The 18790-nt window shown below is 41.7% G+C and overlaps 1 protein-coding gene across 18 annotated transcripts in view; it reads left to right on the top strand.

Moving 5' to 3' along the window:
* Positions 1-18790, top strand: part of arid4b (AT-rich interaction domain 4B) — a 138234-nt gene that overhangs the window by 14650 nt on the left and 104794 nt on the right. For all 18 annotated transcript variants that reach the window (XR_015506418.1, XR_015506417.1, XR_015506414.1 and 15 more), the window contains exon 2: positions 700-759. Coding sequence is in view for 10 of the 18 variants with exons in the window: in XM_087279807.1 (XP_087135933.1) it covers positions 754-759 (6 nt within the window). In the remaining 8 variants the exon portion in view is untranslated. The remainder of the gene's footprint in view (positions 1-699; positions 760-18790) is intronic.

The raw sequence follows: 18790 nt of genomic DNA, 5'->3' as shown, positions 1-18790 counted from the left end.
TAGAAGTGAGACTTTACTTACTTTCTTTTGTCTATTCTTGTTTGAGGTGTATATTATTTTTATATTTATTTACTGATGACTGCTTTGCAGCTTTCATCATTGAATTGAATGATTTATTATAATCTTTTGTTTGTTTTGTAGCAGAAATATGATTTATTAAATTGACATGCATATAAAAACAGCAGTACAAAATAAATATTTCTTACTGCAATGCTTCATTTTTGTTTGATGCAAACTATACAATTATTTTTCATAAAGTAACAGACTTTTTATAGCAGATAACCTACATTCATGCACATTCAAGGCAGTATCATAATGAGAAATGGAAATCATTACTATTATTATCATTTTTTATCATCATTAATATTCTATGGCCTAATTATTAGACATTCATTTTGGAATTATTGCACACAAATATCAATGTCTTCGCAGCTTTAGTTAGATAGTTGTTTCTGGTTTGTGTCAGTCCTATTAATGTTGTTTTAAAATACAATAAATCCCTTAAAAAACTATTTGCAGAGGTGCTCATTCATTTTTGGTGGGTGCTCCTAAATTTTTTCTGGTGCTCCTAAAATTTTTTGGTGCTCCTAAATATTTGAAGTTGGGAGCACCGGTGCTACCAAGTAAACAAGTTAATTTCGAGCCCTGACACCAATGCAATCTCTTCACTAATAACAGAGATGTTTTCTTTTCTTTCAGCTCAAGACCTGAAAGTGAGTTCAGTCAGGAGGATCGCCATCACCGTGGACAGAGATGAAGGTAATGGTCTGAACTTTTGAGCCACTGTGTAAATATAAAATGATGTGAACCAGAAGCTTATTTAAAGACTTGAATTGTACACTCACTGGCCACTTTATTAGGTACACCTTTCTAGTACCGGGTTGGACCCCCTTTTGCCTTCAGAACTGCCTTAATCCTTTCTTGGTACTATTAGGCCCAAAGTGTGCCAAGAAAATATCCCCCACACCCTTACACCACCACCACCAGCCTGAACCAAGGCAGGATGGATCCATGCTTTCATGTTGTTGATGACAAGTTCTGACCCGAGCATCCGAATGTGGCAGCAGAAATGGAGACTCATCAGAGCAGGCAACGTTCCTCCAATCTTCTATTGTCCAGTTTTGGTGAGTCTGTGGGAATTGTAGCCTCAGTTTCCTGTTCTTAGCTGACAGGAGCGGCACCCGGTGTGCTCTTCTGCTGCTGTAGCCCATCCGCCTCAAGGTTGGACGTGTTGTGTGTTCAGAGATGCTCTTCTGCAGACCTCGGTTGTAACGAGTGCTTATTTGAGTTACTGTTGCCTTTCTATCAGCTGGAACCAGTCTGGCCATTCTCCTCTGACCTCTGGGATCAACAAGGCATTTGCGCCCACAAAACTGCCGCTCGCTGGATATTTTCTCTTTTTTTACGGACCTAAACCATAGAGATGGTTGTGCGTGAAAATCCCAGTAGATCAGCAGTTTCTGAAATACTCAGACCAGCCCGTCTGGCAGCAACAATCATGCCACGTTCAAAGTCACTTAAATCCCCTTCCTTCCCCATTCTGATGTTTGTTTTGAACTGCAGCAGATCGTCTTGACCATGTCTACATGCCAAAATTCATTAAGTTGCTGCCATGTGATTGGCTGATTAGAAATTTGCGTCAACAAGCAGTTGGAGAGGTGTACCTAATAAAGTGGCCGATGAGTGTATATATGCTTTAGTTTACATCAGGGGTGTTCAATCTCGTTCCTGTAGATCACAGGTGTCAAACTTAGTTCCAAAAGGGCCGCAGCTCTGCACAGTTTAGTTCCAACCCTAATTAAACACACCTGATCAAACTAATTGAGTCCTTCAGGCTTGTTTGAAACCTACAGGTAAGTGTGTTGGAGCAGGGTTGGAACTAAACTGTGCAGGGCTTCGGCCCTCCAGGAATTGAGTTTGACACCCCTGCTGTAGAGTTTAGCACCAACCCTAATCAAACACACCTGAAGCAGCTAATCAAGCTCTTACTAGATAAACTAGAAACTTCCTGGCAGGTGCTGAAGCGAGTTGGAGCTAAACTCTCCAGGACACCGGCCCTCCAGGATCGAGTTTGGACACCCCTGGTTTACATCAAACTATGACTTTGCTGTTCGATTATGCGGTTTGTGTGAGGTGATTTTAGTATTTGCTATTGTCTGTTTTTCTGAAGATTACTGTGAGAAATGAGTGTGGAAATGAATGCTGGCTTGTCAAATCTTGGTAAAGCTTTTGATTCTGTTTGGATTTCAGTTGCTCCATTAGATGCTTTAATTGCATGTTTTTACTTTCAGAATTGGTCTTAAGGTTTGTTTGGGTGATGCAACTAAGAACACTCAGTTCTTTAGCAAGTATTTTATTTCATGTTGATCTTACGCTGTTTGTTCATACAGGAATCTTTAGTGTAAATATTGTTTTATGGTCAGCTTGAGTTCAAGTAGTGCCCACAAGTGTCCTTATTTTTATTCTAGATTGGATGCAGAAATCATGAACACTTTGCTCTATTTTCTTGGCTCTGTTTCTATCAATAAATGAATAATTGTAGGAAATGTAATCCCAGCTTTGCAGTTGTTTTCAATGTAAATCATTTAGGCTTTTGTTTCCATGGTGACTCGCAACCAGATTGTTAGGTGTAGAATTAAAGCGAGGTCCTGCGAGTGCACTTAATGCATATTATATTGACTAAAATGAGTTCAATAACAGGGGAAGTGAAGATGTCGGTGTGTACTGAAATGAAAGCATGTTTTAGACAGCTCGGTTCTGAACTCAAGGGCTGGTTTACACTTAACATATGCATTTTGTGCACCGATTTTGTCAAGGAAAGCATCTTTGAGCTGGGTTCATTCAAGTATAAATGCATGCCCTACTGAAAATAACAGCTTAAACCAGCCTAGGCTGGTTGGCTGGTTTTAGCTGGTCAACCAGGCTGGTTTTAGAGGGGTTTTGGCCACTTCCAGGCTGGTTTCCAGACTGGTCTTAGCTGGTCAGGCTGGGAGATGACCAGCTAAAACCAGCTTGACCAGCCTAGCCAGGCTGGGAGCCCAACCAAAACCAGCTAGGTCCAGCTTAAACCAGAGAGAGCAGTGCCGCAAAAGCAGAGGGAGTGCCCGAGGGAGCGATTGCACGTGGCACCTAGAGCACGCGAGAGAGGCATTCCTCTGCCTTTGAGCCCTCAAATGTGTCATTAAGTTTGACATGTTTCTTCTTCACGTGAACACAGCTGCGTGCATCCAGGTTAATCATGAACAACTCAGTGCTCATGTGCTAGTTGCACTATCGCGGTCTGATTATTATGTTTTCAATCAAGGTTTCAATCAAGGTTCATATGCATCAAATACATAACATCTGTGCCAAACATTTCAACTGACGAACATATTAACAATAATACAACCATATAGCCGAATTAAATGTATGCATTGGCATGTTACAGCCCTAATGAGTATGATTATGTGAAACTCCATATAGATACATATTGCAATGATTTCGGGTACTTACTTAGCGATGCACGCACACATAACGTTATATGCACAATCCTTAAATGCTCTGCTGATTTGGACACTATAATACCTGTTTTATAACTTTAAACTATCAACAACCACTACGTTCTTCCCGATCCGTGGTGGATTTTGGCATAGTCCATTTCACGTGAGATGGCGGGGGTGAGTGGAAGAAACCAAGTCGCGGGGGGAATATTTTCTGCAGAAATAATTTATGATTTCTTATGTGGCCCGGTATCAATGGCCCGGTGGATGGGGACCACTGGTCTACAGAACAATCCATCGTTATACAATAACTTGCCTAATTACCCTAACCTGCCTCATTAACCTAATTAACCTTGTTAAGCCTTTAAATGTCACTTTAAGCTGTATAGAAGTGTCTTGAAAAATATCAAGTTAAATATTATTTACTGTCATCATGGCAAAGATCAAATAAATTAATTAAAATTACTTTTAAATTACCTTAAAGATTGTTAGGATTGTTTATCATTTACGCTTCACCATTGCGCACACTTTGTAACATTTTATTTATCAAGCTTAAGAGTCTCTTTAACACTTATGTTTATATTATTAGAGTACATAAGAGATTAGATATTTAGTTTTTTTGTTTTTTTTTGTTTTTGACTACTAAAACTATTAGCCTTCTTAATGTTGGTAAAAGTGGTTAAATAAAAGAAAGAATCCTAATATTCCTCAATGGATTGTAAAACAAAATATTCAATAATTATTGGTACCGAATAATAAAAAACATATCATGATCATTTTTTTTAGCCCTTTTCTGAACTGACCATTTGTGTTCAGTTCACTGTAAATGCGTGTAATACCAAATGAAAACAAGACCTTGGAGTCTCATTACATGTGTGCATAAAACATAAAGCCCATTCGGCAGCGTATGTGTGCACCATTCATGTGTAAACACGACCTAAAATTCCTCTGTGAATGAATTAACCACTGCACTGAGTTCAGTCTTCAATAACGATATGATAAAAATTCATGTCAGTGACGTGGCGGCGCACTGAGTCACGCTCCATTAGCAAACTCCAACTCTTTTAGCAACCACCCCTGTAACATATGGTCATGCCCAGCAGCAAGGTGGACAGCATGAAGATCATCAGCGATCCATCATGCACTAGAGCTCAAGTCTGTGGTGGTGGCTTGTGGTTGCCGTTATCTGGTATTTGGATGACCATAAGTGGTACAATGAGATTTATCCATCTGCTCCATTGACTGATGTCTGCCAGGACTAACCTGAGGCTCTTGTTCATTACGCTGCTCAATTGACTGCGCGGTTTTATTGCTCTTTCAGTGTGACTATTGAGTATTATATTTTGAAGGAGAAAGACATCTAATAGTCTTGCTTGAATAAATTCTCACAAAAGGGATGTTTGAAGGCATTGCTGCCAAAGTTAACATTAATATATCACAGATCATCTACGTTCCCAGTGAATTAGCAGCTATTTGTGAATACATATGTTTCCATCCATGATGCGAATAAAATGTATGAGTAAAACTGGAATTTCATATAAATTACTTCCTGATGAACTGTCCAGCTAGCAAAATTCATGTGGCTCAAATCTGGCACACAGCAGACACTTACATCCGGCCCACATACCGCATGGAATGATGGCACTTGGGCGGTCTGCTCTTGTTTGCCAGATCTGGGCCACAATTAAGCCATACTAATATCCCATGTCAGCCAGAATTCTGGGCCACAGTTTGTTTTTATTCTGGCCCAGATCCAGCCTACACCAGACATTTACATCTGGACCACTTACTGAATGGAATGATGGCTATAGGGCGGTCCACTCCTGTTTATCAGATCTGGGTCACAAATAAGCCAAAGCAATACCACATATCAGCCAGAATTAAACCAAATGAACCAAAACGGACCCTATTCTGGGCCACCGTTTGCTTTTATTCTGGCCCAGATCTGCACATATCAGCCAGAATTAAACCAAATGTACCAAAACTGACCCTATTCTGGGCCACATTTTGTTTTTATACTGGCCCAGATCCGGCCTACACCAGACATTTACATCTGGACCACTTACTGAATGGAATGATTGCTCTAGGGCAGTTTGCTTCTGTTTGTCAGATCTGGGCCACAAATAAGCCAAAGCAATACCACATATCTGCCAGAATTCAACCAAGTTAATCCGAACTGACTCTATTCTGGGCTACAATTTGCTTTTATTCTGGCCCAGATCCGGCCCACATCAGACACTTACATCTGGACCACATACTGAATGGAATGATGGCTCTAGGGCAGTCTGCTCCTGTTTGCCAGATCTGGGCCACAATTAAGCCATACTAATATCCCATGTCAGCCGGAAATCAACCAAATGAACCAGAACTGACCCTATTCTGGGCCACAGTTTGCTTTTATTTTGGCCCAGATTCGGCCTACACCAGACATTTACATCTGGGCCACTTACTGAATGGAATGATGGCTCTAGGGCGGTCCGCTCCTGTTTGTCAGATCTGGGCCACAAGTAAGCCAAAGCAATACCACATATCTGCCAGAATTCAACCAAGTTAATCCGAACTGACCCTATTCTGGGCTACAATTTACTTTTATTTTTGAACAGATCCAGCCCACACCAGACACTTACATCTGGACCACATACTGAATGGAATGATTGCTCTAGGGCGGTCCTCTCCTGTTTGTCAGATCTGGGCCACAAATAAGCCAAAGCAATACCACATATCTGCCAGAATTAAACCAAATGAACCAAAACTGACCCTATTCTGGGCCACAGTTTGCTTTTATTCTGGCCCAGATCCAGCCTACACCAAACACTTACATCTGGACCACATACTGAATGGAATGATGGCTCTAGGGCGGTCCGCTCCTGTTTGTCAGATCTGGGCCACAAATAAGCCAAAGCAATACCACATATCTGCCAGAATGAAACCAAGTTAACCCGAACTGATCCTATTCTGGGCTACAATTTGCTTTTATTCTGAACAGATCCCGCCTACACCAGACACTTACATCTGGACCACATATTGATTGGAATGATGGCTCTAGGGCAGGGGTCTCAAACTCAATTTACCTGGGGGCCGCAAGGGGGAAAGTCTGGGTGAGGCTGGGCCGCATAAGGGATTTCACCAAAAAAAAAGTCCTCAAATGTCATTATTAACAGTTTTAATTATTTCTTCTGAACATGAAGTGTCCTGAACATTAATAGAACATTGAGTGAAGATTATGAACAGTTCTTCTGAACATGGCATCTTTTGCCTACTTCTTGCTGCCAGAGACTTGACAGCGCTTCTCACAAATCTGAACCACATTTGGCTTTAGAGCGGAAGCAGTTGAGACCCTCAGTATGGCTTGAAGATGATCATCATTAATTCTAGACCTGTACTTTGACTTACTGAAGTTCAAGGTGGAGAATAACTTCTCACACACTTCTCACACACTCAAAACTTCCATTCCCTCACCTAAAAAAAGGCGTATATATGTATAAATAAAACACCCCCACCCCACTCCAGTCACATCAGTCTGTACCAGTCTGTATCTACCTATAATATATATAAGATGCAGGCTGTAGCTGGGTAGGTGGCAGGCTGCAGATAGGTAGCTAAGTGGCAGGCAGGGGCGGGAACACCTTACCTTGGTTCTGGCCGGGGCGAGTTCCCTCCTTCCCGCCCGTCACAGCGTCTAACAAAGGGGCGGTGTGCGTGGTGACGTAACCGGCATCCCCGCCCCTTTGTTTACACGGCGGGCGGGGAATGCCAATGACCGCTGTGTACGGATAGAATCAGCGGAGCGGGGAGCGCTCTCTCTCCCCGCTCCGCTGATTCTGTCAGGCCCCGTTTACACTAGTGCGTTTTAGTTTTAAAACGGCGTTTTAGAATGAAAACGATCGGCGTCCACACTCGCTTTTTACCCAGCGTTTCTGAACTGCTCTCCGTCCACACCAAAACGCTGAAAACGCACATCACGTTACCACACACACACACACACTTTGGCAAGCGCTGCAGCCTGTTTACCCAGATGAGAGCTGTGCTAGTCGGACTTCTCATCAAGCATCTCCCGCTGGATCTAATCTCACTATATTTATTAAACGGGATATTTCATTCATCTTGTTGTCTTTATCTAACGACATATTCCCTGACTTTGGGCATTGGAATCTATTACTTGTTCTCAGGTAACGTGTTTTGGCTGAGCGCAAAGATTAGTTAATGATTAATGTAACCACGTAGCCTACATTATGTATATTGACTGATCGCTTGCCTTTATTTCCTATATTGTATAAACTTATTGTATGTTATACTTTTATAATGGTCATTATCCATTATTAAAACTGATATTCAGCAAAAGAGAGGGGATGTTTTTTCTCTGAAATTGAAAGGAGGCAGTTGTTATCGGCTCCGTTTTGTTATAAATATTCACACAGTGAAGATGACGCTCATAAATGCAGCACGTCTCAACATTTCTGCTGTCTGTTTAGTTGTTAATAATAAAATAAAAATAGGCAGTTTCTTTTATCAAGTTTACATTTTATTGTTGAGAAAGTGAAACAACGTAGCCAGGGTGATGTGAATGAAGTTATAAAGTACACGGTTCCCTGTGAAGATTGACGCGTGTCCTCAGTATGTTTTCCATATCAAACTGAGAAGAGATGCAGCCTTGATCAAACTTGCGAAGTCTGAACTTACACGGAGAAGATTCAGGACTGAACTGTGTGTTAGGCTACTTAATATTGAGGAAAAGCCCCAATCAGAGAGGCGAATGTCTGCAGCCCCGCCTCCGTTTTCAGATGTCTCCGTCTTTCCCCATCCACACTGAGACGGAGCAGCAGCGTTTCAGAATGAAAACGGCCTCTCCAGCGTTTTCAAAAAGCTCAGTTTTCAGCGCTCGAGAACTCCGGCGTAGTGTGGACGGATTCTGTAAGTGTACAGCGGTCGGCGCGGGCCACAAAATATTGCACTGAGGGCCGCAAATGGCCCGCGGGCCGCGAGTTTGAGACCCCTGCTCTAGGGCATTCTGCTCCTGTTTGCCAGATCTGTGCCACAATTGAGCCAAAGCAATTCCACATATCAGACAGAATTCAACCAAATAAACCAGAACTGACCCTATTGTGGGCCACAACTTGCTTTTATTCTGGCCCAGATTTGGCCTACACCAGACACTTACATCTGGACCACATACTGAATGGAATGATTGCTCTAGGGCGGTCCGCTTGTGTTTGTCAGATCTGGGCCACAAATAAGCCAAAGCAATATCACATATCAGCCAGAATTCAACTAAGTTAACCAGAACTGACCCTATTGTGGGCCACAACTTGCTTTTATTCTGGCCCAGATCCAGCCCACACCAGACACTTACATCTGGACCACATACTGAATGGAATGATGGCTATAGGGCGGTCCACTCCTGTTTATCAGATCCGGGCCACAAATAAGCCAAAGCAATACCACATATCTGCCAGAATGAAACCAAGTTAACCAGAACTGACCCTATTCTGGTCCACAACTTGCTTATATTCTGGCCTAGATCCAGCTTACACCAGGCACTTACATTTGGACCACATATTGATTGGAATGATGGCTATAGGGCGGTCCGCTTCTGTTTGTCAGATCTTGAATTATAACAGCACAAACTTTTCTGTTAGCGTAGTAGGGCTGTTACACTTTAAGGTGACGTGCTGACAAACTGACTAACTGACAGTGCGCGATGAGTGAGGCCAGCAAAGATGACGTAGCTTTCAGTTAAGATGAACACAGTTTCCATAAATATACTTTATTTATATATATAAAGGTCTGTCACTCTGCATACAAAAACGTTAAAGTCTTGCTGGAGTTTAAAGCCGTTTCACTTTTCTCCAGGATGCATTAATGCTGCTGTAGGTCTATTAGAGACATTCATGAATATTCCTAGCAAATCTAATAACTGTTGGAGACATACTCACTACATAAACGCAGTAAATCGCACTTCAGCAGTGTTTATTTGAGAGCGCACAAGAAGATCTGCGCCTGAACAGCGTGTTTGAGGACGTGCAAGAAGTTTTGTGCACGAGCAGAGGAAATTGGCGCACAAGCTGAGATTGGCATGCTTGTATTAACGTTACATAAATGTGATCCCGACGTGTAATACTGTGCTCACCACATTTCTATATTTGTCATTGAAATAACGCCACAGGTAATTGGTAGATGTGTGTAAAAGACCTGCCGCCACAGCTGGAAAAAATCCTAGAGGAAACACTGAGTGTTTTCAGGCGGTGTCTGCACTTGTCTTTATTATATCCAGTATGCAGCACCGATTTAGTGATGGATTATGGACATTTCACTGATGTGCCGCTTGACCAGTAATGACGGTAGTAAATTAGTGTTATATTTGCGTAGACGGCAGACGAATCTCCACATCTCAATGAGCGCTCTCGCCAGCTGGGTGAGCATGACTGTTTGTTGTAGAAGTCTTGGCGTGTAATTATATTACATTACATCACATCCTCGTCATTGGAACACTGGCAGTGCCATGATGTGTGTGTGTGTGTGCTAGTTTTGCACTGGTCATAACAGACACTTCCACCCTCTGACAGTGTAATATGACAAACGGCTGACTAGACTGCTGCTCATCTGACTTCACCCAGTGCCCTTACAAGGCACCCAGCACTTAAAATGTGTTAACATCCCTCCGGATGTGTTGACGACCCCGCTCTGAAAGCGTTTCATTTCACCTTGAGGCGGGAAACGCTGACATGGAGGTTCTTGCAACATTACTGCGACCACAGGCAGAGCCGTGGAAAGAAATGAAGATTGCAAATGCTGTATTTGTTTACTGTTGTTGCCTCTCAGGTGTGCAAATCTAAATATCACATCGAATAAACACATCGGGTTATTTGTGTGCACGTCTTAAGCAGCATGCTAATGGGAGGAATACAGGGGATTGCTACTCCAGCAAAACAAACGTGTTTCCTTTACAGAAGATCAAATCCAATCAAATCACTTTTATTATCAGCAGCAGCACGTGTGCTATGATGAGTGAAAAGCTTAGGGTGCTGGCTCCAGACAGTGCAAATAGAATGGCAGTGCAAAATACAGACAGTACAAAATACAACAACATACTCCCAAAAAAACAGGACAATGTAAAATTGACAGCGATATGCACAATGAATAGGTGTCCACATAGTTGTAGGCAGTATTGTTTCAAGTATGGATTGGTTAAAGTGCACTGCATGCTACATATTGATGGTGTGCAGTGAGGGGTATGGAAGAGTCTGTGCGGTGTGTTTAGTGTTCATCAGCCTGATAGTCTGAGGGAAGAAGCTTTCCTTCAGTCGGCTAGTGCGTCTAAAGCGCATGGCTTTAGTCTAAAGCCTGGTTTATACTTCTGCGTCAAGTGACCGGCGTAACTCACGGCGCATACAACGCGTGTAGCTGTGCATTTATACTTCTGCGCGCTGTCTCTGTTGGTCTGCATTAACACTTCCGAAACGCTAGTGGGCAGTGGGGTGTAAATGTTCCTCTGTGTCGAGTTTCTTCGCTGCTGTTTTGCTTTTCCTGAACACTTCCGGGATGTACAAGTGGCTCAAACTCGCTCATTTTGAGGCAGGAACCGGCGGACGTGCAACAACTTTAACTATGAGGTAAACACAAAATAAAACTTTCCATCCGGAGCTCCTTCACAAGACTCCACACTTGTAAACAATTGCTCCATTGGGCTAGCGCCGCTCGTGCGGCTCTCGGTCCTGCCCAGACTCGTCAGCGCTACCAAGCCGACCAATCACAGAACTTGCGCTACGCATTGTTGCGACGTGTAGTTACATTTTTTGAGTGGTGCACGTCAGTGACGCCGGCGGCCACGGCGAAGGGCTATGCGTCAACGCCGTAGCATACGCCGACGTTTGACACAGAAGTATAAATCAGCCCTAAAGCGCATGGCTTAAACGCATTAAGGGCGGGTTCGAATCCACTTTTATCATTCATGTTGCGGGGGTTAAATTGAAATCACGATCACTTTTAATGTTTAATTGTGCAGTTTTACACTGAATGCATTAATGCAGGATAAACGCACAGTGACAGCCCTGCTGAAAAATCCAGCTTAAACCAGCTTAGGCTGGTTGGCTGGTTTTAGCTGGTCGACCAGGCTGGTTTTAGAGGGGTTTTGGCCACTTCCAGGCTGGCTTCCAGCCATTTCCAGCCTGGTCTTAGCTGGTCAAAGCTAAGTCAAAGCTTAGTCCAGTCAAAGCCAGCTATATCCAGCTTAAACCAGGCTGGTCAAGCTGGTTTTAGCTGGATTTGGCTGGTAATTTTTCAGCCTGACCAGCTAAGACCAGGCTGGAAATGGTTGGAAAACAGCCTGGAAATGGCCAAAACCCCTCTAAAACCAGGCTGGTCAACCAGCTAAAACCAGCCAACCAGCCTAGGCTGGTTTAAGCTGGATTTTTTTGCAGGGAGAAAACACCTTTAATTAATAACCTAAGAAAGGATTTAGGTCCAATCACAACTTCTTCCGTCATCGTTATATTTTACAGAGAGACCAAAATGCTTTCATACACGTGATTTTTACATGTACATCTCTGCAATTGTTATAAATATTTGATTAACCTACAAGTTAATCTACAAGTTAATTCACGAGTCATGTGCATTCCGAATAGTGGGTTGTGATTCTTACGGATTATGGATAACAGTGATTCGTCACACCCCTATAGTGATTGGTGACAGGTTTTTTAGATTAAATATAAACACATACAAACAAATCTAAGGTAGTCGCACACCGGATTGGCCACTCAGCACCGCGCCGCAATGCGCATCATACAGTTTAAAGTATAACACACCGGACGCACACATTCGAAGGTTATTTAATATGAAACTATGCAGATGGCGCTCTGTGGCACGGCAGAATTATAAACAATATCCTGAGTTGTAGCTGGGCACTGCAGACAGCTGAGCTGAGCATCCGGTGTGTGTCCCTCCCTAACTGTGCGTTCACACCGAAATCGGTGAGAGCGTCCAAGGTCGCTCTAGCCACCCTGGCGACAACGCTGTCTGCCTTCAGCTTCGGCGGCGGGAGCGTCAAAATTCGCTACATTGATCTCGTATTTAAAGGGGCCGTTGCAGCATATCAGTTACATTCCTGCATACAACATGCTTTCTAGTGTGATAATGTTGCGCACTTCTTATCAAACTGATCGCATCAGTTGTGTTTCTAGTCACAGTTGCTTCACAAAAGGAAACGGGAGTGCGCATGCGTTATAAACAGTCGCGCGCATCACCTCAGCTGTTAGCGCAAGTGATTATAGTTCATTCGGTATTCACCTGCTTTGCTCGCGCGAAGTTGCGAACGCAATTATTTTTGTCAGTCGTGTTGCTTCTCAATCGACTGTGCATGCATATTGGACCATCCTTATTGTCGAACCCTGCTTTTAAGTATTATTATCTGGGAAAATTATTTTCAACCAGCCAAAGTGGCTAGTGGGAGTATCTGTCTTACTCGCCACCGCCGAAATTAACCCCCATTTGACGTGTTGGCGGGTGTTAATGTAAAGCCCTGATTATAAATAATTGAAAATCCGGCGACTGCAATAGTCAAACCCTTGGGAACAACTGTGGTCGGAACCAAAGTCCACAGGTCAGTGTTCTCTGAACTCCTCTCAAGCGGTGGACTTCTTCATTCTGATTGCTTGCCGCCGAACCGCGTCATAGCTCATTACCATAAAGTGTACTTGATTTCTCCTACAGCGGTCGAAGACGCACCGTGCTGCTCCTAGCCGCATATCGTCACCGGCTCTCATTGAAAATGAATGACTTCCGGTTACTTTAATGCTCTCGCCGCTTTCAGTGTGAACGTATGGTAAGGCTGATTTCTACTTCTGCCTCAAGTGATCAGTGTGACCCACAGCGCCGACCTTGCATGTAGTCGTGCATATATACTTTTGCGTGCCGTTTGTGTTGCTCTGCAATAACACCTTCTGAAACGCTAGCTGGCAGTAGGTTTTATTGGACTATTGGAATGGCTAATGGAAGTGAAAGTGAAAGTAAAGACCGATTGGAGGCTCGTTCTTTATCCTCGCGCTGCAGATGCTCTGTTTAACTGTTTTTACAAAGTCCGCCATGTAAATAGCAAATGCGCCATGGCGCGACGCAACTGACTCTTAAAGGGAATGTGAGATGAGACTCTGATTGGTTTATTCTCAATAAAACAGAACTCATTAAGAGAATAAGCTCAACACTGTTAGACCGTGCTCCGGGGCACAGAGCATATTTCTCCATCATTAAAATAGCAAAAATGGATTCAGACATCCCCTTAATGCTTTTGCGCCTTGCGCTTTAGACTTTGCGCCTAGATCGTAGCCCAATATTTTTAACTTGTCTAGAAAAAGCGTCATCGACTTTCGCTTTAAGATTTAAAAGGCCAGCATTGCACCAGACCCCCTGAAGTGGTTTCGTTTGAAAGTGTAGAATCTATATTTTATGCACATATACATCACTTTGGTTTTTATTCTACTGTACAAAAGTTACACAGTATTTTGGGTACCCGAGCTGGGTATTAAACATTGGTTCATTTTCATATTTTTCATATGACACATGTACAAGTTTTAGCTCAATTGAAAGCTCTTGCCGGTGCTCATACGGTTCTAGCATTCTTTTTACTGAATTATATACACATATCAAACAGTTGTTGAATGAATCGCAGTGTTTCCATGGCGCAGAAGTGAAAACAATACATTTATGATCAATAAGCAGCCCCAGATAGCACAGACAGCTGTCATCTCTTACCTTATGATGTGCGCTTCAGGGCCATTCTCCTCTGTTTTTGCAGTGATATGCATAAGTAATCCTTTTATATATCTGATGTGGTTCAAACACAGTGAATTATGTTTGATCAAACAAAAGAAGAGTGAAATATGAAAACAATGATCGCTCCCTGTGGCTTGTACAGCACCTCTCATCAGTTGGAATACAATAACTTCTGCATAGATTATGGTGGAGACATTTTTCTGTTTTCCTATGATAACAGACATGTGCAGGAACCACCAATATTAATTACAGCACACTAGACCACACAGAACCTAAAGGGTACACTTTCAAATTTGAGTTTATAAAAAGAAAATACAAAAAGTGCCTCTCTTTTTAGGTGTTTATTATAACACAGACAACATATACAGATATTTTAAACACTTTCAGTAGTGTTTTATGAAAATTCAAAGGGTTTTCTTTAAAATGATACCAAATTTTGAAGCTACAAGTGGATTTGGGAAGCTTTTAAATTTGTGTAGGCAAAATCCAGGCGGAAACCCCAAAGTAACAGCAGAGTTTAACTGGTTTAGCCTTGAGATGTTTGAAAGCAGACAAAAGCAAAGCATTTTTTGCAGTGTATTGTAAAAAAACAATCCCTCAGTCGCTGAAACTGGTAATGATGGGGTTGCTGGAAAGCACTTGAACAGGATTTGAGACGAGAAAGCAAACAAGGGTTACAAGCGGGTCAGCGGCGCCTGCGGAGGCCATCTCTGCAGCTCTTCTGTGTCAGACTTTATAAATAGAAACAGCCGAAAGATGTCCATCTCCAAACCAGCCCTACATCACTGTCCTCCAAATAGGTCATTCAGATGGAGAGAGAGCAGATCGCCAGAAATACGATCACTCCAGACAGAAATTCAAAGCAAAAACCAAACAATGGTGTTGTTATCTAAGCCTGACTGGACCTAAGCACACATCAGGGGAACGTGAGGAGGAACTGAGCTTCTTTAAGCACAAACAATAGAAAACAGCCCAGATTTAAAGCCTTTATTTGTGGACATGGAAAGGTGAACTTTGCTGACTTAGCATGCTATGAAAAATATTATGGACAACAAGGTAGTTCAGTGGTTAGCACTCTGGCCTCACAGTAAGAAGATCTCTGGTTCGAGTCCTGTCTGGGTCAGTTGGTGTTTCTGTGTGGAGTTTTGCATGTTCTCCCAGTGTTGGCGTGGGTTTCCTCTGGGTGCTCTGGTTTCCCACATAGTTCAAACACATGCGCTATAGGGGAACTGATGAACTAAATTGGCCGTAGTGTATGAGTGTGTGTGGGAATGTGAGTGTGTATGAATGAGCTGCCGCTGTATATAACATGTGCTGGATAAGTTTGTGGTTCATTCCACTGTGGCGACCCCTAATGAATAAAGGGACTAAGCCTAAGGAAGATGATAGACCTCTCACGGATCAGTTTTAAAGTGACATTTAGGGTGCTTTCACACCTACACTTTTGTTTCGGAACGTGTCGCGTTTGCATAGTTAGCGTGGTTCGTTTGGCATATGTGAACAGGGCAATCGCGCTCTGTTCCGCGCCAAATAATTTCGCTCCGAGATCGCCTGAGTGAGGTGGTCTCGGCTCGATTGAAACGAACCCTGGAGCGGTTCGATTGCAGTGAGAAAGCGATCCGAGCGCGGTTATAACACAGTGTTTTATGGATGTGTAATAGGCTTACGGCTATATGCAGAGAGAATTATGAGTAGGGCGGGAAGTTTCGCGAGTCTCCGGATGCCCGCAAACGAGTGATGATCTCCCGGTAATCTCGCGTCTCCCTCTCGGTCCTCAAATAGGCATCGTCGTGCACCCTTCTCACCCCTGCCCACCGCATCTCTCCTCAGACACGTCGCGCGCACCCTGTCAATCACCACCAAACCACCACCTCTCCTTACAGCTGAGCGGGACGCTGCAAAATAAACCCTGACACTCTGACCAATGTGAGGAGAGTTTACTCACACGTGACTTGTTTTAGCTTTTTTGGTCCGATTAGAAGTGTAAAAGCGAAAAAGCAGTGTAAAAGCGAACCGCTCCAAGAGCAAAGAGCAACAATGTAACAATTTTAATCTCTGTTTCGGAACAACTGAATCGATTCACAGGTGTGAAAGCACCCTTAAAGGCTTTTAAATTTGGGTAGGCAAAATCTAAAATAGCAGTTTAACTGGTTAACTGAATAATCAGTTAGTAAACACAAGTACGTCTTATTGAACATCATTTATTTTCATTCCCAATTATCAGAACAGTTTCTCAAGCAGTTTGTGAAGCATTTTGGAAACAGGAGATGAGCCCCTGCTCTAATGCGCCACCTGGCTTGAGAACCCCGCTCTCAAAGACTTCTTATTTGGGTAGCACACATATTCTGAATGCCTTCGGCAGAATTCAAATGAGCCATTTTAATCTAGATTAATTTGTGTTGTAAACTGACAGACAGTGTTGACTTGTTTATGGTTAATAAATACAAATTATAGTTGGATTACTACTTCTTTGAGTGCAGTTTATATGATCTATGCTTATCTAGAATTTATATCCCTTAGTACTGTGTAACATACAAGTGATTGTATTAATGGTGAAGGGTAAAGCAAATTATTTACAGTCGCTACTGAAATCAAACTATGTTCAGTATACGAAACAACATTGGTCTTCTTAAAAAAATTGGTTTAGGTGTGGCTGTGCCATTTCAGAAAAGATTTACTTGTTTGCATTTTTGATTATTATGAATAAACACAATTGACTAAAGTGATGAGTTTATGCTGTTAAGTTGTTTACATTTTAAGATGTATTTTCATTACATAATTATTGTAAATAGTATTAATTAGTAAATATATTGTTTTGTTTTTTCACATAATTGTTCTATATGTTCAACAGGTTTACATTTTTATTGTCATTTTTACAAAGTCAATCTGGCAACCACAGCTGCCAAAATATTTTTGTAAAAACAACAAGATCTTTTTTTGTTTAAATACTAAAAATGTCATTATTTCTTAAACAAAATTATTAAACATATTTTTAAACAGTTTTTTACATAATTATACCGTACATATACAGATTTAAATTGTAAACAGGTTTACAATTTTTTTTTTTTTTTGTAAAAATTAATTCCAAGATTACAGTGAGAATAATCTATGCCCACCGATACATTTTTGCATTGTGATTATTACATTTTTGTACCTAAATGCTATTAGGGCGAAGCAGTGGCGCATTGGTAGTGCTGTCACTTCAGAGAAAGAAGGTTGCCGAGTCGCTGGTTCGAACCTCAGAGTTTGCATGTTCTCTCTATGTTCGTTCCGGTTTCCCCCACAGTCCAAAGACATGCTGCAGGTGAATTGGGTAGGCTTAATTGTCCGTATGTATGTGTATGAAGGTGACAGGCCGGCCCGAATGTGTAAAAAAGTCGTTATCATATGGACAAGTCTAAAATGGCTTGTTCCAAAGAGCCGACCCTGCAACCATACGGGACTAAGGCCAAAGAAGAAGAAGAGTACCTGAATGCTACTAGACTCCACAGAAAAATGTCAATTCAAACTGAAACTCTAATAAAATACGGCAATATCAGATATTTCCAATGTCGCGCAGCCCTAGCGTGTGTTTCTCTCTCTCTGCTGGTGTTTTATCCTCCAGCTCCGCATCATTTGTAGCTCTTCCCTGCAGCGCTGATGAATGAATGAGTGCGTGGAGGTGTCGCTGTTTTATCCTCTGGGAGATGCGCTCGTGATTCGCTGAAACTACACAGAGTGTGATATGTTTGCTTGTGTCGGTGGGAGGCACGTTTGACAGATTCTGGGTTCAAAGCCGCCTGTCTGGCCTCCAGAACTTGTTAATCGCTGTGTTTGATGTTGAAGCCAGAGGCAGATTTAACTCAACTAAACTGTGGATTAATGAAGAGCCCAACACACATCCATGACAAAGACTCTGTGTTTGACTCTTTTCGCTATCAGACAGATGAACGGCTGACTTTCTGACCTAAATTGATGATGCAAATAGTTTAGATTATGTTAATATTTTTAGCATCTATTCATAATCTGACATATTAGGATAAAAAAAGTGATAATGATACTGATAGAAAAATATATTTCAAAGCACAGTAATAATCACATAAAAAAGGATCATTTCTAAATATAAATGCTCAAGTTTATACAATAATCAACATTAAATGGAATCTGTTGGGTATTATTTTGTTAATATTAATACAGTTTATTATTAATAATATTATGTTGTTTTGCTCTTGCCTTCATTTTCATTTTCTTTTTTTTTAGATTTAGTACTTGCTGTAGTTGTGTTTATGTGAATTGGCTGCAAAACAACGAACAATATTAATTATTATTCGTCTGATTATTAATACAATTATTAATCAATTGACTCAATTAAATACTAAATGTATAAATGTTTTTTTTTGTGGTTAGTTTTTTATCTACTATGAATAATAAAATTTTTTGTGACAAGTTGCTGTTAATGTCAATAAATTAAACTAGCTTAAAAATAAAATATGTTGTTTGTAGTGCTTTTGAGGAGAATTATTCAGAATGAAAATATTTAATAATTTATTTATTTATTTTGATGTCAT

The sequence above is a fragment of the Danio rerio genome, chromosome 13 (genome assembly GCF_052040795.2).
Source record: "Danio rerio strain M-AB ecotype USA chromosome 13, GRCz13ab, whole genome shotgun sequence".
NCBI lineage: Eukaryota > Metazoa > Chordata > Actinopteri > Cypriniformes > Danionidae > Danio > Danio rerio.
Note: the sequence above shows the minus strand (reverse complement) of the source record. Positions and strands in the feature narration are given on the sequence as shown.